Source organism: Sparus aurata, chromosome 23, assembly GCF_900880675.1.
Source record: "Sparus aurata chromosome 23, fSpaAur1.1, whole genome shotgun sequence".
Lineage (NCBI taxonomy): Eukaryota > Metazoa > Chordata > Actinopteri > Spariformes > Sparidae > Sparus > Sparus aurata.
Window position 1 is genome coordinate 29,374,451 of NC_044209.1, and position 17,763 is coordinate 29,392,213.

Genomic DNA, 17,763 nt, shown 5'->3' on the forward strand with positions numbered 1-17,763 from the left:
GATTTAAACAGGTCTGTACTACAGGCGGGGCGGGAAAGTGTGTCACTGGGGCACGAGGCGCTCCCCGCGGTCACGTGGTCCTGTTTTCTGCCGCGTGCGGAGCCGCCGGCCCCCGCAGCAGCCTGCGTGATGCGCGCGCGCCCTGTTTGAAAAAAAGAGTCCAGGCAGAGACAGAGAGGCGCGTGTAGTGAATGAAAGGCTGCTCGTGCGGCAGACAGACACCAGTGAAGAATAAGAAGAAGAAGGAGAAGAAGAAGAAGGAGAAGAAGAATAAGGAGAGTAATAGAGTAAACCGGACACACCGCTGCTGGTTCGGTTCTGATCTGCGTTCATGTCGGAAATATCCGGGATTTATTAGAACGGTTCTCGTGCGGCTCTGTCGGAGGTCAGGATGACGACGGCCATGGACACAAACAACAACAACAACAACAACAACAACACAGGTAAACAACAACAACCCTCCTGCGGATTCATCCTCCGGTTCGGAGCCAGGTGACGTCGCGGTGCGCGTGAGTGTGCGGCCGGTGTGGAGGACAGGAAGTCTGTCAGCTTCATGTTTGGTCACTTGTGTTCTGTAAAACTGTCAGATTGTCTGCGGGAGTTCTGCTGGAGTGGGTCAGGCTGCAGGTGTCGGAACGCACCTGAGGGAGACGCATCAGGTTAGATTCTGCCTGCGAAACCAGAGGAAATCTGTCGGTAAACGTGCGGAAAAATCTGATCAGACAAAATCTATCGATCTATCGATCAGTCAGCTGTTGTGTCTGAGAGTCAACAGGGACATGACAGAATCATTAAATGTGCTGTTATATGAATGGAGTCTGGTGTAGAGAGGAGACACACATGATTTGTTTCTCGGTCCTGATGTGTTGCATGTGTATCGGTTCGGTTCTGGTTAAACATTAAAGTACAGTGTGACGTATGGAGGACGTTACAGTCGTGCAGAGGATAAGAAGCCGCGTGCAGCTGCCTGCTGACAGCCTCGCGCACATGTCGGCGTGTCTGAGGCGGGTCGTCACGGGGACGTCACCGTGGTTCCGGTTGTGTTTCGAGGAACTGGGTCATGATGGCAGCGGCTCGGTCGCTGGGTCGCTCGGTGTCAGGTGGACCAGCGGGTGTGTGTGTGTGTGTGTGTGTGTGTGTGCCGGTTCACATGCAGCGGCTCCACGGGCCATGTGCGCTTTGTTTTCACTCCGCTCCGCGCGCTCTGATTGGCTGCTGGTCACACTGAGCTCATTGCGTAATTCTCCTCCTGCTCCTCCTCCTGCTCCACCTCCTGCTCCTCCTCTCGGTCTGATCGTGTGTCTGTGTATGTTCAGCTCAGAGATGCTTCTTACATTCTGCAGCAGAAATCAATAATCGATAACTGGAGGCATTATTGATAAGTGCAGTCTGATATGTGATCAGGTACCACCACATGTCAGTCACTCTGCAGCAGCAGTGTGTGTGTGTGTGTGTGTGTGTGTGTGTGTGTGCATCCATTCAACACTGCAATTGGTTTTCTATAAATTTAAAGTTCAGCATGTTTTATTTCTTCACCTGTAATAAGAATCATATTTTAGATCATTTCACTTTCAGGTATTTAAATCAGAACTTCAAACGTCCAGTGAGGAAATAAACTTCAGTACAACTTCTTCTCCACATGTGATGCCTTCAGTTACTCGTTACTGTGCACGTTCAGATGACTCCGTGTTGACAGGCTGTTAGTGGTGCCGGGTCACAGATCTGTCGGTGTTTTGGACCAAGCAGCACATTTTGTGATCAGTTTATTTAATCATCACTCTGATGCTGAATATTGACTTGTAGTCAGTCAAGCCCTGATTAAAACCACAAACACGTTTTTGTGGCAGTCCACGGGCGTCGGGGCGCGCTGCCGTCGGGGCGTATTGCTGTCGGGGCGCGTTGCCGTCGGGGCGTGTTCATGCAACACCCTCCGTTGAGGAAGTTGTTCCTTTATAATTTGGTGGTCTGCTCCCGCCGATATTAAGATGAATCAAAATGGCCAACTTCCAGTTTGGTACGGTGGATGTTTTTTGTGCGTCTGGTGATGATACGTATGCGTACCGAATGTCATTCATGTGTGTGCATATAGGAGGCGGGGCTTGGATTTTTAATATTCCAGGGGGCGCTATAGAGTCTGATGGTAACACCTTTTGTCAGCTATCGTCAGGAGGGCACTGGCAATAATTGTAAAAAGTTTCCTGTTAATCCGACCAACCGATGTGGAGATATAAAATACTTCAATTTAAACAGCGCCACCTAGTGGTAATCGGAAAAAATTTAGCTCAGGGGCTCATGGGGAAGTAGTTGGTACACACAAATGTGGAGATAAACATCACTTCCTGTTTGGAATCAAATCTACAGGAAGTTGTTATTTAATAGCTTGAGTATTGTTTGGAATATCAAAATTATTTTAGTGAAATTGGCTCGGAGGAGTTTGAAAAAGTAGGTTTGCGACATTTTGCGGCGGAAATGGGCGTGGCCTTTATCACGAGATTCAGCATAATTCAGGGAACGCGTGGATATAAGGCTTTTGAATGTGAGACAAAGTGTATGTAAGTTATGACGCACTTTGCTTGATTAAAGCGCCACCTAGTGGTGGAAATTTACAACGACAACAGATTATAAAATATCCAAATTTCCGCCTGCCATTGTTTGTGTTTAGTTCCTCGTTTGGGTGAATCTCATTGTCTCATTTTACATCTCTGAAGTCGTTCTGTGTGTCTTCACAGTCTTTGTGTGTCTTTGTGTGTTCTGCAGTCGACCTGCAGAATCTGATCCGTGGTAGTGTTTAGAGAGTAGTACATGTGTGTGTGTGTGTGTGTTGGTGATGAATGGAGGGAACGTGAGAGAGGAGCAGCAGAGGGAGGTGTGTGTGTGTGTGTGTGTGTGTGTGTGTGTGTGTGTGTGTGTGTGTGTGTGTGGGCGGGCCGGACTCGAGCCAGTCCCGTTGCAGAGTCTGCTGTGAGGAGGAGGCACGTGGCTCAGGGGTGTGACTGCTGTCAGCTCCTCACCCCGTCTGCAGGAGGGAGGGACATCACGCTGACAGATATCTATAATACACCTCATACTGTCTTTAAGAGGCCGTTCTGGAGCTTCTTGATCCTTCAGCAGCTCAGGAGTCGTCCTGGTGTTGTGATATTTATGTGTTGTGTTGCCACAAACACTCACAAGAGCTAAACGTGTATCAATGAGCCTGTGAGCAGCCGTCTGAGGTCGTCACTGTGAGGAAGACATGTTAATGTGTCACACCTGAATAACATTAAACAGTCAGACACACTCAGGAGGAGAATATATGAAGCTCAGTGCAACACAAGTCACACAGCATGACGGGTCACCTTAAAGGAACAGTTCAACAGTTTTACATTTATGTGTGAGATGAGAATATCGACATCATGAACATTAATAATCTTATTTCCTCTCAGTGTCTGATGAATCACTGGTCGTGTGATCCCTCCTGTTTAAAACATATAAACTATTTATTTAACTGTAAATGTTATCGATCATTCAGCAACACGAGGACGTGAATCTGTTTATTATTCAAACTGGCAACATGAATGAACGTGATGCTCAGACAACATGTGTTTATTGTGTCGCTGCTCGTATCAGCAGCATGTTCCTGTGTGTGTGTGTGTGTGTGTGTGTGTGTTTATCACCCCAGACAGCCACGTGCGGCGCTGACACGTGGGGAACTGCTGCTGCAGGATGAGAACACTCTACACTCACATCTGCAGTGTGAACACGAGCAGCAGCTCCACTGTGACTGTACAAACATGTCGTCACGTTACCAAGCTGCTGTCACCTGCAGACCGCAGTCACACCTGTCGGTCCATTTCTTCTTCTTCTTCTTCTTCTTTTTCTTCTCAAATCTGTGCACACAGGAGTATAAACAGGTGTTTATGTGCAAAGGTTTCACAGATTTTAACCAAACTTTCAGAAAATAGTTAACAGAAAATGAGAACGAATGCTCGTTAATCATTTGGTTTATTAATGTCAGCAGTAGGAGGCGGTTCTGTGTTTAACTGGAGTTAGCATCTCTCTGGTTCCTCTGTGGGATTATTGAACTGGATTCTGTTCCTTCCAGGTTCTGTTCACCCAGATAATCTCCACAGGTGAAATGAGTGCAGCAGTAAAAAGCTAATGTTAGACTCTGTCAGTCCTGGTCCGATCGTGTTCCCTGTTTACCGGAGCCGGTCCTGTTGGTCTGAAGCTTCTGTGCTGAACGACTGAACACTGACACTCTCCCCAGTTAGCTGCACGGCTAACCAAGCTAAGTCGCAGCTACGGTTAGCGACTTTGGTGTTCCGTGTTGCAGCCCTTGCGTGATATTTCCGTTGCAGCTATGAAACAGAGCGTGAAGTTGTTCTCTCTGCGACTCAGCGATGAGACTGTTCTGGGTTTAGTTTGTGGACTCTGACACGTCTCCAGGTCTGCAGGCAGAAATAAAACACATATATATTTATACATTTAGATTTTTCTTCAAGCCTCAAGAAGTCACGTCACTGGACGTCATGTTAGCTTCCTGTTTACATGGTTGGTTGCTCTCAATTGGACGATGTCGCAGATGTTTCCTAGCAACAGATTCACGCGTTCAAGTCTTCACCGTCCAGCCTGAAAGATCAGAAACTAGTTAACGAGAACTGAGTGTGTGTGTGTGTGTGTGTGTGTGTGTGTGTGTGTGTGTGTGTGTGTGTGTCCATCTGTTCATCACTCTGTTGCTGATCATCTCTTCCTCACGTGGAGTTAAACACCTCCTCTCTGCCATCATTCAGCTCTGAGGTGTCTGAGGAGCAGCCTGTGAGATCTGACCAGAACAGATGTCTGCTGAAGTTAGCATGCTAACAGCTAGCCTCCTCACAGCCCTCTGTCGCTCAGATGTGACAGTCTGACAGCCTGTAGTTTTTAAAGCAGTCACTTCACTACTGAGTCTAATAAGTCAACAAAATAAACTCATAAATGTGAAGAAAGGAAAAAAATGAAAAATCCAAACACACTTCATTCAGGCTGGACACAGAGTCACCAGAACCGTGTTGGTTTGTCTCCACAGTCTCCTCTGGTTCGGTCCAAATCAATCCTCAGTTCATATGAAAGTATTCTGTCTCTACACACTGATGATGTCATCAGACTCTCTCTCTCTGTCCTCTCCTGATGTGTCTTCTGTCCCGGAGTCATAGTCCTGTAGATCACCTCTGTAGTGTAAATCACCTCTGTAGTGAGTCCTCTGTCTTCACACTCACCTCCGTCTCTCTCAGAGTTTAGTCCCGGTCCGGTGCGCTGACTCCAGTCAGCTAACAGCACCACTTAGCTCCACGGCTAACTGAGCTAACAGCAGTTGTTGGTTACTGTGATGATGTTTCTGGCCACAGGAGGCAGATCTCTGAACTGTTTATAAGACATATTATATGTATTTAATGTTTCATTTGTATATAAGTTAATTATTTCTTATATGAAAATCCTCTATTTTTGTTTTATTTTATTTATGTTATTAGATAAACTGTCATCTGTATATGAATCACCCCCCCCCCCCCCCCCCCCCCCGTGTTCCCATAGTTCCTAGAAAGTCAGTTTGTTTTCAGCTTTTACTCGACAACACCCCTCCTCTCTCCACTCATCTGTTACCATGGTTACAGGAAAACAGCTAGGCTTCCTCTGTACCAGCTGACCACAGAGAGCACACACACACACACACACACACACACACACACACACACACACACAGATGGCTCCGCCCCTCATGCCCAGCAGTGTGAGGTCATTGAACCCATACTGAACTGAACTACACAAACATCCGTCCAATCACAGGGCAGCTGTGAGAACGGGTGTGAGCATCTTCTGTGAATGTTTGTTTCAGCCACAAAAGCACCAGACTCCTTTCACAAATGTAGTGATTTCAAAGAGTTGTTGAGTTAAAACAAACTTTATAAACTCTGTGAAACTCTGTCTCTGGCAGATTCTTCATTATTATTATTATTATTTGTTCCTTCTTGTAATTTCAGCAAATGTTCTACATGAACTTCTTTCTGTCGATGAGTAGAAACATGGAGTCTGTTTGTTTATCAGTGTGTTTATTTGCATATATGACAGGAAGTGACATCAGAGCAGGTTTCATGTTAGCTGAACACTGATCGGTCACTCAGGACGGATGTTGTGTGTTGCTGGATCATCATCACGCCTCCTCACACTCTCTCTCTCTCTGCAGGAGGTGTGATCTCTTACGTGGGTTCATGTGGAGGCTCCCCGACCCGGACCAGTCCAGTCTCCATGTACAGCGAGAACTCCAACTCCCAGCCCTGCTTCACCTCCTCCTCCTCCTCCTCTTCAACTCCCTCCTTCCTCAGCAGCAGCTCCAGTTCAGGCTCTGCAGGAGATGACGGCTCCTCCTCGGCCTCCTCCTCAGCAGGAGGTTCCCCTCGAGGCCGAGACGATGGAGGACCTCTCAGGGCGTCGCCCAGCAAGTCCGTGGCCAGTCTGACCAGTAAGAACCTGATTATTACCCAGCAGCAGATTTATCTCCTGCATACTCTGTTGTTGTTCTAGCACCACACGCCTGCAGCAGAGTTCAGAGTGACACTAAGCAAATGTAATCATAGTGAAATGAAGCACACAGCTGCACAGACACGACGAGCGCTCATAATAAACATGGAGACGTGATGTTAGTGCACCGAGCAGCAACAAACTTCTTTTCATTTCCTTCCCTATGTCACAAACAACAACTCTTGACTACGGCAACTCAGAGTGGACATACTCTTTTATTTAAATGACAATGTTACGATGGTCAGGGCTCAGAGGTCGATGACTGTCAGCCAGCAGCCCAACCTTCACCTCCTGAAGGTCCTGCACCCCCTCGCCACGTCAAACTACGTCTTTTATTTTGAATGAGCCAAATTACTACTGCAGCGTGAGTATGTGCAGCTGACTGATCAGAGAGTGTGTGTGTGTGTGTACACTGAGGACACACACTGACGCCTTCACCACGGCTCCATTAACGTGTATGTGTGTATGTGTGTGTGTTTCAGAGCTGAACGGCATGGTGCTTCTGTGTAAAGTCTGCGGTGACGTGGCTTCAGGTTTCCATTACGGAGTCCATGCCTGTGAAGGCTGCAAGGTGAGACGCCAGACACACACACACACACATGAGCGCACGCTCTACCATCCATCCATCCATCCATTGTCAACCACTTATCCAAAGTCGGGTCGCAGGGGCAGCAGCTTCAGCAGCTTCAGCAGCTTCAGCAGCTTCAGCAGCGAGCCCCAGACTTCCCTTTCCCCGGCCACGTCGGCCAACTCTGACTGGGGAATCCCCAGGCGCTCCCAGGCCAGAGAAGAGACATAACCCCTCCACCTGGTCCTGTGTCTACCCCTAGGTCTCTTCCCAGTTGGACATGCCAGGAACACCTCCCTAGGGAGGCGCCCTGGTGAGGGTAGGAACGAAGATTGACCGGTAGATCGAGAGCTTTCCCTTCCGGCTCAGCTCCCTTTTTTTCACAATCGTGTGGTGAAGCGCATGCAACACCGCACCTGCTGCTAAGACTCTCCGATAGATTTCATGCCCCATCATCCCCTCACTCATGAATAAAACCCAGAGGTACTTAAACTCCTTCACTTGGGGCAAGGACTCATTCCCCATTCAGTGTAGGCAATCCACCGGTTTCCTACTGAGAACCATGGCCTCAGATTTAGAGGTTTTGATCCTCATCCCTGCCGCTTCACACCCAGCTGCGAACCGATCCAGTGAGCATTGTAGATCTACAGCCGATGGTGCCATCAAGACCACATCATCTGCAAAAAGCAGTGATGCAATCTTCAGGTCACCGACCTGTAACCCCTCCACACCACGACTGCGCCTTGAAATCCTGTCCATGTATATCACAAACAGGATTGGGGACAAGGCACAGCCCTGGCAGAAGCCAACACCCACTTGGAACAAGTCCAACTTACTTCCGAGTATACACACACACCTCTCACTTTGAGAATATAAGGATTGGATGGCCCTGAGAAGGGACCCCCTCACCCATACTCCAGCAGCACCTCCCACAGAACATCCCTGGGGACCAGTTGTACGCCTTCTCAAGATCCACAAAACACATGTGGACTGGGAGATTGTACTCCCAGGCCCCCTCCAGGATCCCTGCCGGAGTAAAGAGCTGGTCCATTGTTCCATGACCAGGACGGAATCCGCATTGTTCCTCTTCAATCTGAGGTTCAACAATCGGCTGGACCCTCCTTTCCAGCACCTTGGAGTAGACTTTACCAGGCAGGCTGAGTAGTGTGATACCTCTGTAATTGGCACACACCCTCTGGTCCCCTTTTTTAAAGAGAGGGACCACCACACCTGTTTGCCACTCCTTCAGCACCGACCCGACCCCCACGCAATGTTGAAGAGGCGTGTCAACCAAGACAGCCCCTCAGCATCCCAAGCCTTCAGGATTTCTGGTGGTAGCTCACAGATCCCTGGGGCTTTGCCACTGTGGAGTTGTTTGACTACCACAGTGACTTAACCCAGGGAAATCGGCGATGATACTCCGTTATCCTCCACCTCTGACTCCGTTACAGAGGGTGGTTGAGTGGGATTCAGGAGGTCACCAAAACACTCCTTCCACCGCCCTATAACCCCCTCAGTAGAAGTCAACAAGGTCCCATCCTTGCTGTACACAGCTTGGATGGTTCCCCGTTTCCCCCTCCTGATGTGCCCGACGGTTTTTCAAAAGCAATTTGGCCCCACCTGAAAGTCCTTCTCTACGGCCTCGCTGAACTCCCACACCCTTCAGGTCCGTCGGTACCCCAAAACCGCCTCAGGAGTCCCCCGGGACAACATGTCCCTAGGACTCCTTCCTCAGTCGGACGGCTTCCCTGACCACCGGTGTCCACCACGGTTTCTGAGGGTTGCCGCCCCTTGAGGCACCTAAGACCCTATGGCCACTACCAGACACAGACAGCTAACTAGTCATCTAGATTAAGAGGGCTGCGTCATGCTAAAGCTAGCGATGGCTCCATGTCTGAAATTGTTCAAGATTCCAAACTGAAGTTTCATCACCAGAACTTTCCACTTAGATGGCACACTGAACCCTTCACTGCTGCTCCATTAACAAATGTGTGTGTGTGTTCCTGCAGGGTTTCTTCCGTCGCAGCATCCAGCAGAACATCCAGTACAAGAAGTGTCTGAAGAACGAGAGCTGCACCATCATCAGGATCAACAGGAACCGCTGCCAGCAGTGTCGCTTCAAGAAGTGTCTGTCTGTGGGCATGAGCCGAGACGGTGAGACCTCACCTGTCTGTCTCTGCACATGTCTGTCTCTGCACCTGTCCGTCTCTACACCTGTCTGTCTCTACACCTGTCCGTCTCTACACAACAGATAAAAAGGTCAGCATGCAGTTTCTGATCTGTAACATCTCCTCCTCCTCCTCCTCCTCCTCTTCATCTCCACAGCGGTTCGTTTCGGGCGGATCCCAAAGCGTGAGAAGCAGCGGATGTTGGCTGAGATGCAGAGCGCCATGAACAACATGGTGAACAACCAGTTGCAGAGCGACTTCCAGCTCGCCAGCCTCTCCTCCTCCTCCTCCTCCTCTTCATCCTCCTCCTCCTCCTCCTCGACTTCTTCCTCCTCCTCCTCCTCCTCCTCTCCCTGCCCGGGGGTGACCATAGTCCCTCAGCCCCAACCCTCCGCTCTGCCCCTCGCTCCTTCCTCCCCCTCTCCTCCGATGGTGGCCACCTCCTCCTCACCCCCTCCTCTTCCTCTTCCTCCTCCACCCTGTCAGAGCCCCTCCCTGTCCTCCTCCCCTCCACCCAGCCCCGGGTTGGACTCCACCATCAGCGCCATTGCACGCGCTCACCGTGAGACCTTCCTGTACGCTCACGACAAGCTGGCCAATCCCCACACTTCACCTCAGCAGCAGCAGCAGAATAACCACACCCACCACCACAACGGGGAGGCGGAGCCCTGGGGGCCAAATCGCTGTCCCAACGGTTTCCATGCCAACGGCCTCAATACCATCTATCACCATAACAACAACCTGGGGACGGGTCGCCACCTGCCGCCAGACAACGGCCGAAACATCACGCATCATCACCACAGCAACGGGAGGCGGAGCCTGCAGCACAGTAATGTGACTGGAGGAGACGGACTCAGTGATCATGTGGCCGCGGGGCAGAACTGTCCAATGAGGAACCACACAGGGATAGTGCTGGTAAGGACCAATCAAAAACATATCGGCTGCCAAGCCCCGCCCTTTTTAGTTTATTTTGCTAACCCGTCAATCTTTTTTATTGTCACACAACTTTATTGACACTTTACAATGACAACATTGCAGCGTTACAAAAATCATAGCGATCAAATGCTAACAAACTGAGGCTAAAGCTAACAGGCTCCAGGTCATACTAAGAAACTAAGCTAACATGTTCATTGCTTGACTCTATTAACACCTGCTGTCACTCGTTACTGTTGCTAAGCTGTGATTGGACAGTTTAATTGACCACTCCTCTCTCTCCAGGCCTGTCCAATGAACATGCAGCCGCACGCTGACCCCTCAAAGACGCCCCAGGAGATCTGGGAGGACTTCTCTCTGTCCTTCACCCCCGCAGTGAAGGAGGTGGTGGAGTTCGCCAAACACATCCCAGGCTTCAGTTCTCTGTCCCAGAACGACCAGGTCACCCTGCTCAAGGCCGGAACCTTCGAGGTACGACGGTGTAGCATTGACAGGAAGTCCTCACTCCTGTCCAAAACAACATAAGTCACATGAGTGAAGTCTCACAGTCCACTGATCTGATGAGACGATATTTTACTCGAAGCTAACAGTGTTAGCCTGCACGAGCTCGATCGAGCGTCGTGGGTGTAAATCAGATGGACTGCAGCTCGATGGCCAACATCTCCTTCTTTCTCCCTTCAGGTGCTGATGGTGCGCTTTTCGTCCCTGTTCAACGTGAAGGAGCAGACGGTATCCTTCATCTCTGGCGCCACTTACAGCCTGGCGGAGCTGAGGGCGATGGGGATGAGCGAGCTGCTGGGCACCATGTTTGACTTCAGCCACAAGCTGGCCACACTGGAGCTGAGCGCCCAGGAGCTGGGACTGTTCACTGCCGTGGTGCTGGTGTCTGCAGGTGAGGCGGCTGCGCACCTGTTTTCTGATCATTGTGTTAGTCAGCTGGTGACCTGCTGTCTTGTTAACATGCTGTGAACGTGACCTTTTTCACGTGTTATCATTAATCTGTCAAGGAAGTTGATCTGTTTTTATGGCTCCATGTAACTGAACACCTCCTCTCTTCCTCTTCCTTCTCCTCAGACCGATCCGGCATTGAGAACGTGGCGTCGGTGGAGACGCTGCAGGAGAACCTGATCCGAGCACTGCGCTTGCTCGTCAGCAACAACCATCAGGGGAACGTGGAGTCGCCGCGCTTCACCAAACTGCTGCTGAAGCTGCCCGACCTGCGGACGCTCAACAACATGCACTCAGAAAAGCTGCTGTCCTTCCGTATCGACGCCTGATGACCTCACTGATGATGTCACTGTTCAGACTCAGATCAGGGTTAACCCTAACCCATCGCCATGACATCGGCTCATTACATCATCATCCCTGATGTCATCGTAACGCTGATGATGTCATCAACAGAAGTGTTCAGCACACAGCTCGCCGCCAAAATAAGAGTCTGTAGTGTGCAGATTACATCCTGACAGGCCAACTTAAAGGAACAGTGCGAGTTTTTAAGCATTTAAGAGTCTTAGCTTAGCACAAAGACTGGAAGCAGGGGGAAACTGTTAGCATGTTGTTGTGACATCATCACCAAATGCTGAAAAATAAGGTGTTTTCATTAGCCCGCGGGTCAGGTGTGCATTTATTGTTAAAATGTGATATTCAGGTATTTTTATTGGGATGAATGGGAAGTTTTTAACTGAGACCCTCAAATAAAAAGATAAATTGCTGTTTGGTAAATTCAAAGATTTTTTAATCCTCAAAGTTGCAGATTGTAGAAAGTTTGATTTCCATTAAATCCTGACGGACTCACAGCTGTCCACACTGTGCCTTCAACCAGCCATCCTCAGCCACCTTACCTGCTCAGGCCTGTGAGAGCTGGCCAATCAGAGCAGACTGGGCATTATGGGAGGCGGGGTCTTAAAGAGACTGAAGGTCAGAGGCTAAACAGAGGTGCTGCAGCAACAGTATGAGAATAATAATATGTAGAATAAAAGTCTGAACCTGAACGTGAGCCGACTGTGGGAACTGTGCTGTAATGGTTCCACTTCAGGACGGAGCTCGTTAACTTATAACATGTCAATTAGATTCAAGTTACTTATTTTCCCTCTCTGGCTCGTCTTTGTGCTAAACTAGCTGAGGGATTAAAGTGTCAGACTCTTCCAGGAGACAAGACATCCACAACTTCCAAACACCGTGATGACTCGACACACAGAGGAACGCTGGTGTGGATTTATGATGTCGTCGATATTTAACTGGGAACGGTTGTTTTTGTTTGGATCCACCAACACCAGCCAATAGAACGAAGGAACAGCAGTGATGGACAGCTCAGCTGACCAATGAGACGGAGGGGAGACACGTTTAATAAAAAGTCAGACTCTGACCAACTTTATGCAGCTGATCTTCTGTACAAACTGTAAATAAATCCAGTTATGCTTGAACTGTTTGAAGAACTGTGTTTGACACAGAGAGATATATTATACATCTATATTTTTTGTTAATATGAAAATAAGCCGGTGCAAATGTTATGACTGTGGGGCACAAAGTGTTTGAAACTGTGTTGAGTCTGAAATGCATTTAATGACACGAGATATTCAGATGTTTGTACTTGAACCTGTTTTATGTTGTAAAGAATTATATATATAAAAATACAGGATATATAAATATACAGTTCTGAACGTCTCTTTTGTCTTCTGTCCTAAAAAAACAATCACTCACTGGAGACGTCACAGCAGGGTCACACATTAAATACACCAAAAATGAAATTAATTGTTATAAACTTCTGATTTATGTTGAGTAAATGTGACATGAATGGATATTTTAGTTTTAATTGCTCCTGTGTTTCTATGTAATGTGCATTGATCCCCCTATTTATTTACTGTCCCACTTCATTTTTAATTTTATTTATTATTGTAATATTTTTTGTTGGCTCAAAGTGATGTTAGTATGTTATTTTAAAGCCTCCTCATTAGCATAACGAGGCAAAAATGCATCCAGATATTTAAAAAGGAAAATATAGATATAAGAATTTGGGGGTTATAAATATAAATGCAAAGAGAGAGAAATAAATACATTTACATACTACTGACTAAAACTGTAAACTACAACAGCTACTTGTGACCATTATAGTTTAATAATCAGGCATAAATGAATAATAATCATCAGAATTAATAAATGAAAAGTCATCGTTCACCTCCTGCACCAAACTCCATTCTGTTTTTCACTGATTCTTTAAACTCCTTCATTCTAAAATAGACCAGAAACACAAAAAGTTCAGTTTATATCGAGAGGAAACAGAAAATCAGAACAATCCTGAAAATATTATAATCATCATTAACAGTTATTTAATATATCTGATGATTCTGTGGCAGTTTTGTCACAGAGACAGATGGAGGCAGAAAACTGAGTCACCAGGATGAGAAGTGGGTCAAACTGGAGCCTCATAACCAACTTCACCCCTGCTCACTGATTGGTCCAGAGCCTCAAAACCTCAGCATCTATACTGACCAATGAGGAGCCAGCAGGCGGAACTTAAAGCTGTGAGACTCACACATCACTTCCTGATTGTACTGAACCGTAAAGTCATTTGATTTCTTATGAAATCACTTACACCAACAGACCCGGTGGATTCTGCACAGCTGAGATTCTGTTCACTTCAGATCAAACAAGTCCAACATGATCAGATCAATAAAAACCAGCACACCAGTCATTGAAACATCTCTGATGTGACCACCTGCTGCAGCTCCATTCACATGAAGATTAAACAATTTTAACAGGAAACAGAAACAGATGTGATAAATGCAACAGTTTGTAGAATTCTGAAGCTGATCTGTGATTTAGTCTGCTGCAGAAGAAACTGAAGAAAACTCGGGAGGACCCATTTTCATGTCGCACAGACAGGAAGTAGAAGTTGTGTGTGCAGAACAGATTCAGAGAAGCGTGACGAGACACTGCAGACTGTAAAACATCACCGAGGAGTTTGAATCAGGAGGTCGATGAGTCTCCGAAGCAGAGGGAGGAGGGGGAGGAGACTCTCACGTTATCTGATCACGTGTCAACGTATGTGTGTGTGTGTGTGTGTGTGTGTGTGTGTGTTATGTCACAATGTACAGTAGGACGTGCAGCAGTGCATGTTGGGAGGCCCACACAGGAGGCAGCACACAGACAGACAGACAGCAGGAAACAGTGACTCCTGGTGGCCACAGGGCAGCACTGCAGGGACAGCTTTTCAAAATAAAAGCTCCATCTCGACCACACACGATGTGTTTTTATTTTTTTGTTTTTTTTAAAAAACCTTTTCTCCGGTTTGATGAAATTATAAGATTAAGAGTCAGTTTTTCTTGGTGTAAAATGTTTATTTACATAAATTACAACAACAACTGGACACGTGATGAACAAACAGGTTTAATATGAAGACAGGAAACTGAAGTCACCTTATTCCGAGTCCAGAACTGTAACAGAGGAGGACAGACAACACAGACAGACACTGACATCTAGTGGACATGTGAGGGAAGACAGAGAGGAAAACATGGAGAAAAGAAGAGAAAAGAAGAAAAGAAAAGAAAAGAAAAGAAAAGAGGTTCAGATGAGAGGACTGCTGCAGAGAAACACCAACCAGTCAGTCAGACTGGGGTCAGATGTGTAAGGCTGACAGACAGGCTGACAGACAGACAGACAGACAGACAGACAGAAAGAGAGAGACAGACAGATTAGTTGATTGTTGTATCCGAGTTAGTCAGTTTCAAATGTCACTTTGAGGAAGTGACATCATCACCATGTGAACCAGTGGTGGAACAGTACATTTACATCTTACGTACATGTATTATAGTAAATAAAGTCAAGTATTGTAAGTCATACAGGAATTTATTAGAATCATCTCTTCTCATTAACGCTGATATACAAGTTTGATTTAATTCAATGTAATTAAAGTAAGAACTTGTAGTTTTTGTGTTTGTTACCTTCAGTCCAGACGTGTCCACAGGTTGTCCGTCTCTTCGGACTGACAGCAGTCGCGCTCGTCCGCTGCTCGGGTATCCCTCCTCCACCTCCAGGTGACACACCAGCAGCGCCGTCTTCAGGTAGACCAGCAGACGCTGAGCCGGACGCCAGTCGATGGCAAAACTGAACACACACACAGAAGATCGAGATCAGAGGTCCAGATGTGTTTAGCCTAGCTTAGCATGAAGACTGGAAGCAGGACTAGCCAACGGTTGTTAGCTGACAAAATGTTGGACTGTTCAGAATTCGGTCCGATCAGATTTCCCCCCATATCTCCACGACTGATAGAAGAACAAACAGGAAGTGGAGGTTCACCTGGATCTCAGTCCCTGGATCTCAGACAGCAGCTCAAACTGACCCATGTAACACTGCATCACCTCCAGCAGGGCGGCGCTCAGCTCCGACCGCCTGCCCGACATGCAATCCTCCACCAGTCCAGCTGTGCCCTCATTCACCTGCACACAGGATCAACCAATCAGCTGCCTACAAACTCTATAAATATAAATAATTAGCTGATGTTAGCATGCTAACAGGCTAAACTGAGACACGGAACACGGTAAACATAATAGCTGCTAACGTCAGCATCGTTAGCACAGTTAGCATGTACAGACAAGATGAATCAATCAAACAACTAATCGAATCGAATACAATTCGTCAGCTGATTAGCTCAGGTGTTGCTACCTGCAGTCTGAAGCGGTCATCCTCGCTCCAGGTGACCAACAGCTTCAGTGGCTCCAGCTCATTGGACGACTGGTCAGAGGAGGGGCGTGGCCTGAGCTCAACACACAGCTCTGATTGGTTGAAGGAGAGCAAGTTGATCTGCATGACATCCTGTTCAGCTGAAACGTACACCTGCAGTCTGACAGGTGAACAGCAGTTAGTGACCAATCAGAGTGACTGAACGAGGGTCATGTGACCTGATGACACTCACTCATCTCTAAGTCGCTGCCAGCTGGTTAGCTGACCGAGCACCGCCTCTGACTCCGCCCTCAGCTGGGTCAGCTGACAGTCACATGACTGCAATGCATGCTGGGCTTTTTGCAGGGACTCCCCCAGCTGTTCACACTGCTGCTTCTGAAGGATGTGAGGAAAGGAGACAAGGAAAGGAGATAAATCACTTATTTCTATTATTCTACTTCCTGTCTGTGCTACATGAAAATGGGTCCTCACGAGAGGATTCAGCTGCAACTTAAAGCCCCAAATCTTAAAAACCTTTTCTTTTGTTTTCACCTTTACTCCCAATGTGTGTGTGTGTGTGTGTGTGTGTGTGTGTGTGTGTGTGTGTGTGTGTGTGTGTGTGTGTGTGTGGACACCTTGTTGTGCAGCTGTTGGACCAGCTGTTTGAGTGTGTGTCGTTTGTTGTGGATCTGTTGGATTTTGTCCTGCAGAGTTCTGAGCAGAGTCTCCGTCTCCTCGACCCCCGTCTTGCTGGACAGCTTCAGGGCCTTCCACCTGCCCCGAGCCCCGCCCTCTGACACACACACACACACACACACACACACACACACATAAAGGTGTAAACAGTTAGAAACATTCAGTTAAAATTAACATGTGATCACATTTTCACTGAGTTTGGTGTCAAAGACTCTCAGGTGGGTCATGACCGCCATATTATTACAGCCTTGTGTGTGTAATGTGTGTACCGGGTTGGGGGGGACAGGGTTGTGTCATCAGTTGCTGGGCAGATTCCAGACCCTCCAACAGACACATCATGGAGTCCAGAACAAACAGCTGACGCCACAGAACTTTCTGGACCCGACGACTGTCCTAGAGAGAGAGAGACAGAGAAAATACTTGGCAATATTGTAGTTAAAACTTTCATATAATAAAGCTCCTCTGAATTGAAAAAAATTAATTGAATTGTGTGTGTAAGAGAGAGAGAGAGAGAGAGAGAGAGAGAGAGAGAGAGAGAGAGAGAGAGAGAGAGAGAGAAAAAAGGAGAGAGAGAGACAGATCCATTAATTATAATCATTCAGAACATCTGCACTGATTAATGCAGATGTGAGCATGAAGAGTCATAGAGGTCAGTCACACTTTCTGTCATCAGTCTCTACTTTAATGTTTTCTCTCCCTGCTCTGGTTGTTCTGAGTGTTCTCTCTCTGTGTTTCATATCAGGCTGCAGACTGACCGTCAGGTAGAGCAGCATCCGGGCCGCTTCAGCGCAGTCCGGCGGCTCCGAGTCTCCGCAGGGGTCCAGGAGAGCCGGATCACAGCGCTGTAGTACACTGACACACACACACACACACACACACACACACACACACACACACACACACACACACACACACACACACAGGCGTTAGTTCAGTCTGTTAGCATCAGTTAGCTTCACCTGCTAACATCTTTCACAGCCGTTAGCTTTCATGTTTTCAGCCGTTTCAGTCACAAACTGACTCGTTGGGACTTTAAACTTCCGCCTGAACGTTAAACTACATTTAAAACACGTATTTTGAATCATATCTGTGAATATATGTGAAGTTACATGTTGGTTAAATCAGACTTACGAACGAACTTCAGCCATTTTTGTTTTCAAATATCCGCGGTTCTACGAACGACCTCATTGGCTACTTGGCGATGACGTT

At 47.5% G+C, this 17,763-nt stretch overlaps 2 protein-coding genes across 7 annotated transcripts; one reads left to right on the forward strand and one right to left on the reverse strand.

The window, feature by feature from the left end:
• Window positions 1-75: 75 nt before the first annotated feature.
• nr1d1 (nuclear receptor subfamily 1, group d, member 1) lies at window positions 76-12,855 on the forward strand. Of its 6 annotated transcripts, none has more exons than XM_030408138.1 (8): window positions 76-437; window positions 6,194-6,472; window positions 7,014-7,102; window positions 9,109-9,253; window positions 9,425-10,182; window positions 10,486-10,671; window positions 10,882-11,092; window positions 11,275-12,855. In XM_030408138.1, the coding sequence occupies exons 1-8, from the start codon at window positions 392-394 to the stop codon at window positions 11,475-11,477; spliced, it is 1,917 nt and encodes a 638-aa protein (XP_030263998.1). In that variant the 5' UTR covers window positions 76-391; the 3' UTR covers window positions 11,478-12,855. The 6 variants fall into 6 exon arrangements, with proteins under 6 accessions (XP_030263998.1, XP_030263999.1, XP_030263997.1 ...); XM_030408139.1 differs by having other exon boundaries at window positions 76-434; XM_030408137.1 differs by having other exon boundaries at window positions 77-443; window positions 6,197-6,472.
• Window positions 12,856-14,516: 1,661 nt separating this feature from the next.
• On the reverse strand, window positions 14,517-17,754 carry LOC115575813 (uncharacterized). The gene is made up of 9 exons (XM_030408155.1): window positions 17,686-17,754; window positions 17,310-17,406; window positions 16,824-16,947; window positions 16,494-16,651; window positions 16,112-16,254; window positions 15,862-16,039; window positions 15,496-15,635; window positions 15,141-15,303; window positions 14,517-14,829 (listed from the first exon to the last, which is right to left on the reverse strand). The coding sequence occupies exons 1-9, from the start codon at window positions 17,700-17,702 to the stop codon at window positions 14,764-14,766; spliced, it is 1,086 nt and encodes a 361-aa protein (XP_030264015.1). The 5' UTR covers window positions 17,703-17,754; the 3' UTR covers window positions 14,517-14,763.
• Between the last annotated feature and the right edge of the window lie 9 nt (window positions 17,755-17,763).

Bases quoted from the DNA above. Each gene is read 5' to 3' on its own strand.
- nr1d1 (XM_030408136.1), top strand. From the start codon at position 554: ATGTTTGGTCACTTGTGTTCTGTAAAACTGTCAGATTGTCTGCGGGAG. The intron at 10,183-10,485 runs GTAAGGACCAAT...CTCTCTCTCCAG, and splicing joins ACCACACAGGGATAGTGCTG to GCCTGTCCAATGAACATGCA. The intron at 11,093-11,274 runs GTGAGGCGGCTG...CCTTCTCCTCAG, and splicing joins CGTGGTGCTGGTGTCTGCAG to ACCGATCCGGCATTGAGAAC.
- LOC115575813 (XM_030408155.1), bottom strand. The intron at 16,040-16,111 runs GTGAGTGTCATC...TTCACCTGTCAG, and splicing joins TGGCAGCGACTTAGAGATGA to ACTGCAGGTGTACGTTTCAG. The intron at 14,830-15,140 runs GTAACAAACACA...CCTGTCTGTCAG, and splicing joins TGGACACGTCTGGACTGAAG to CCTTACACATCTGACCCCAG.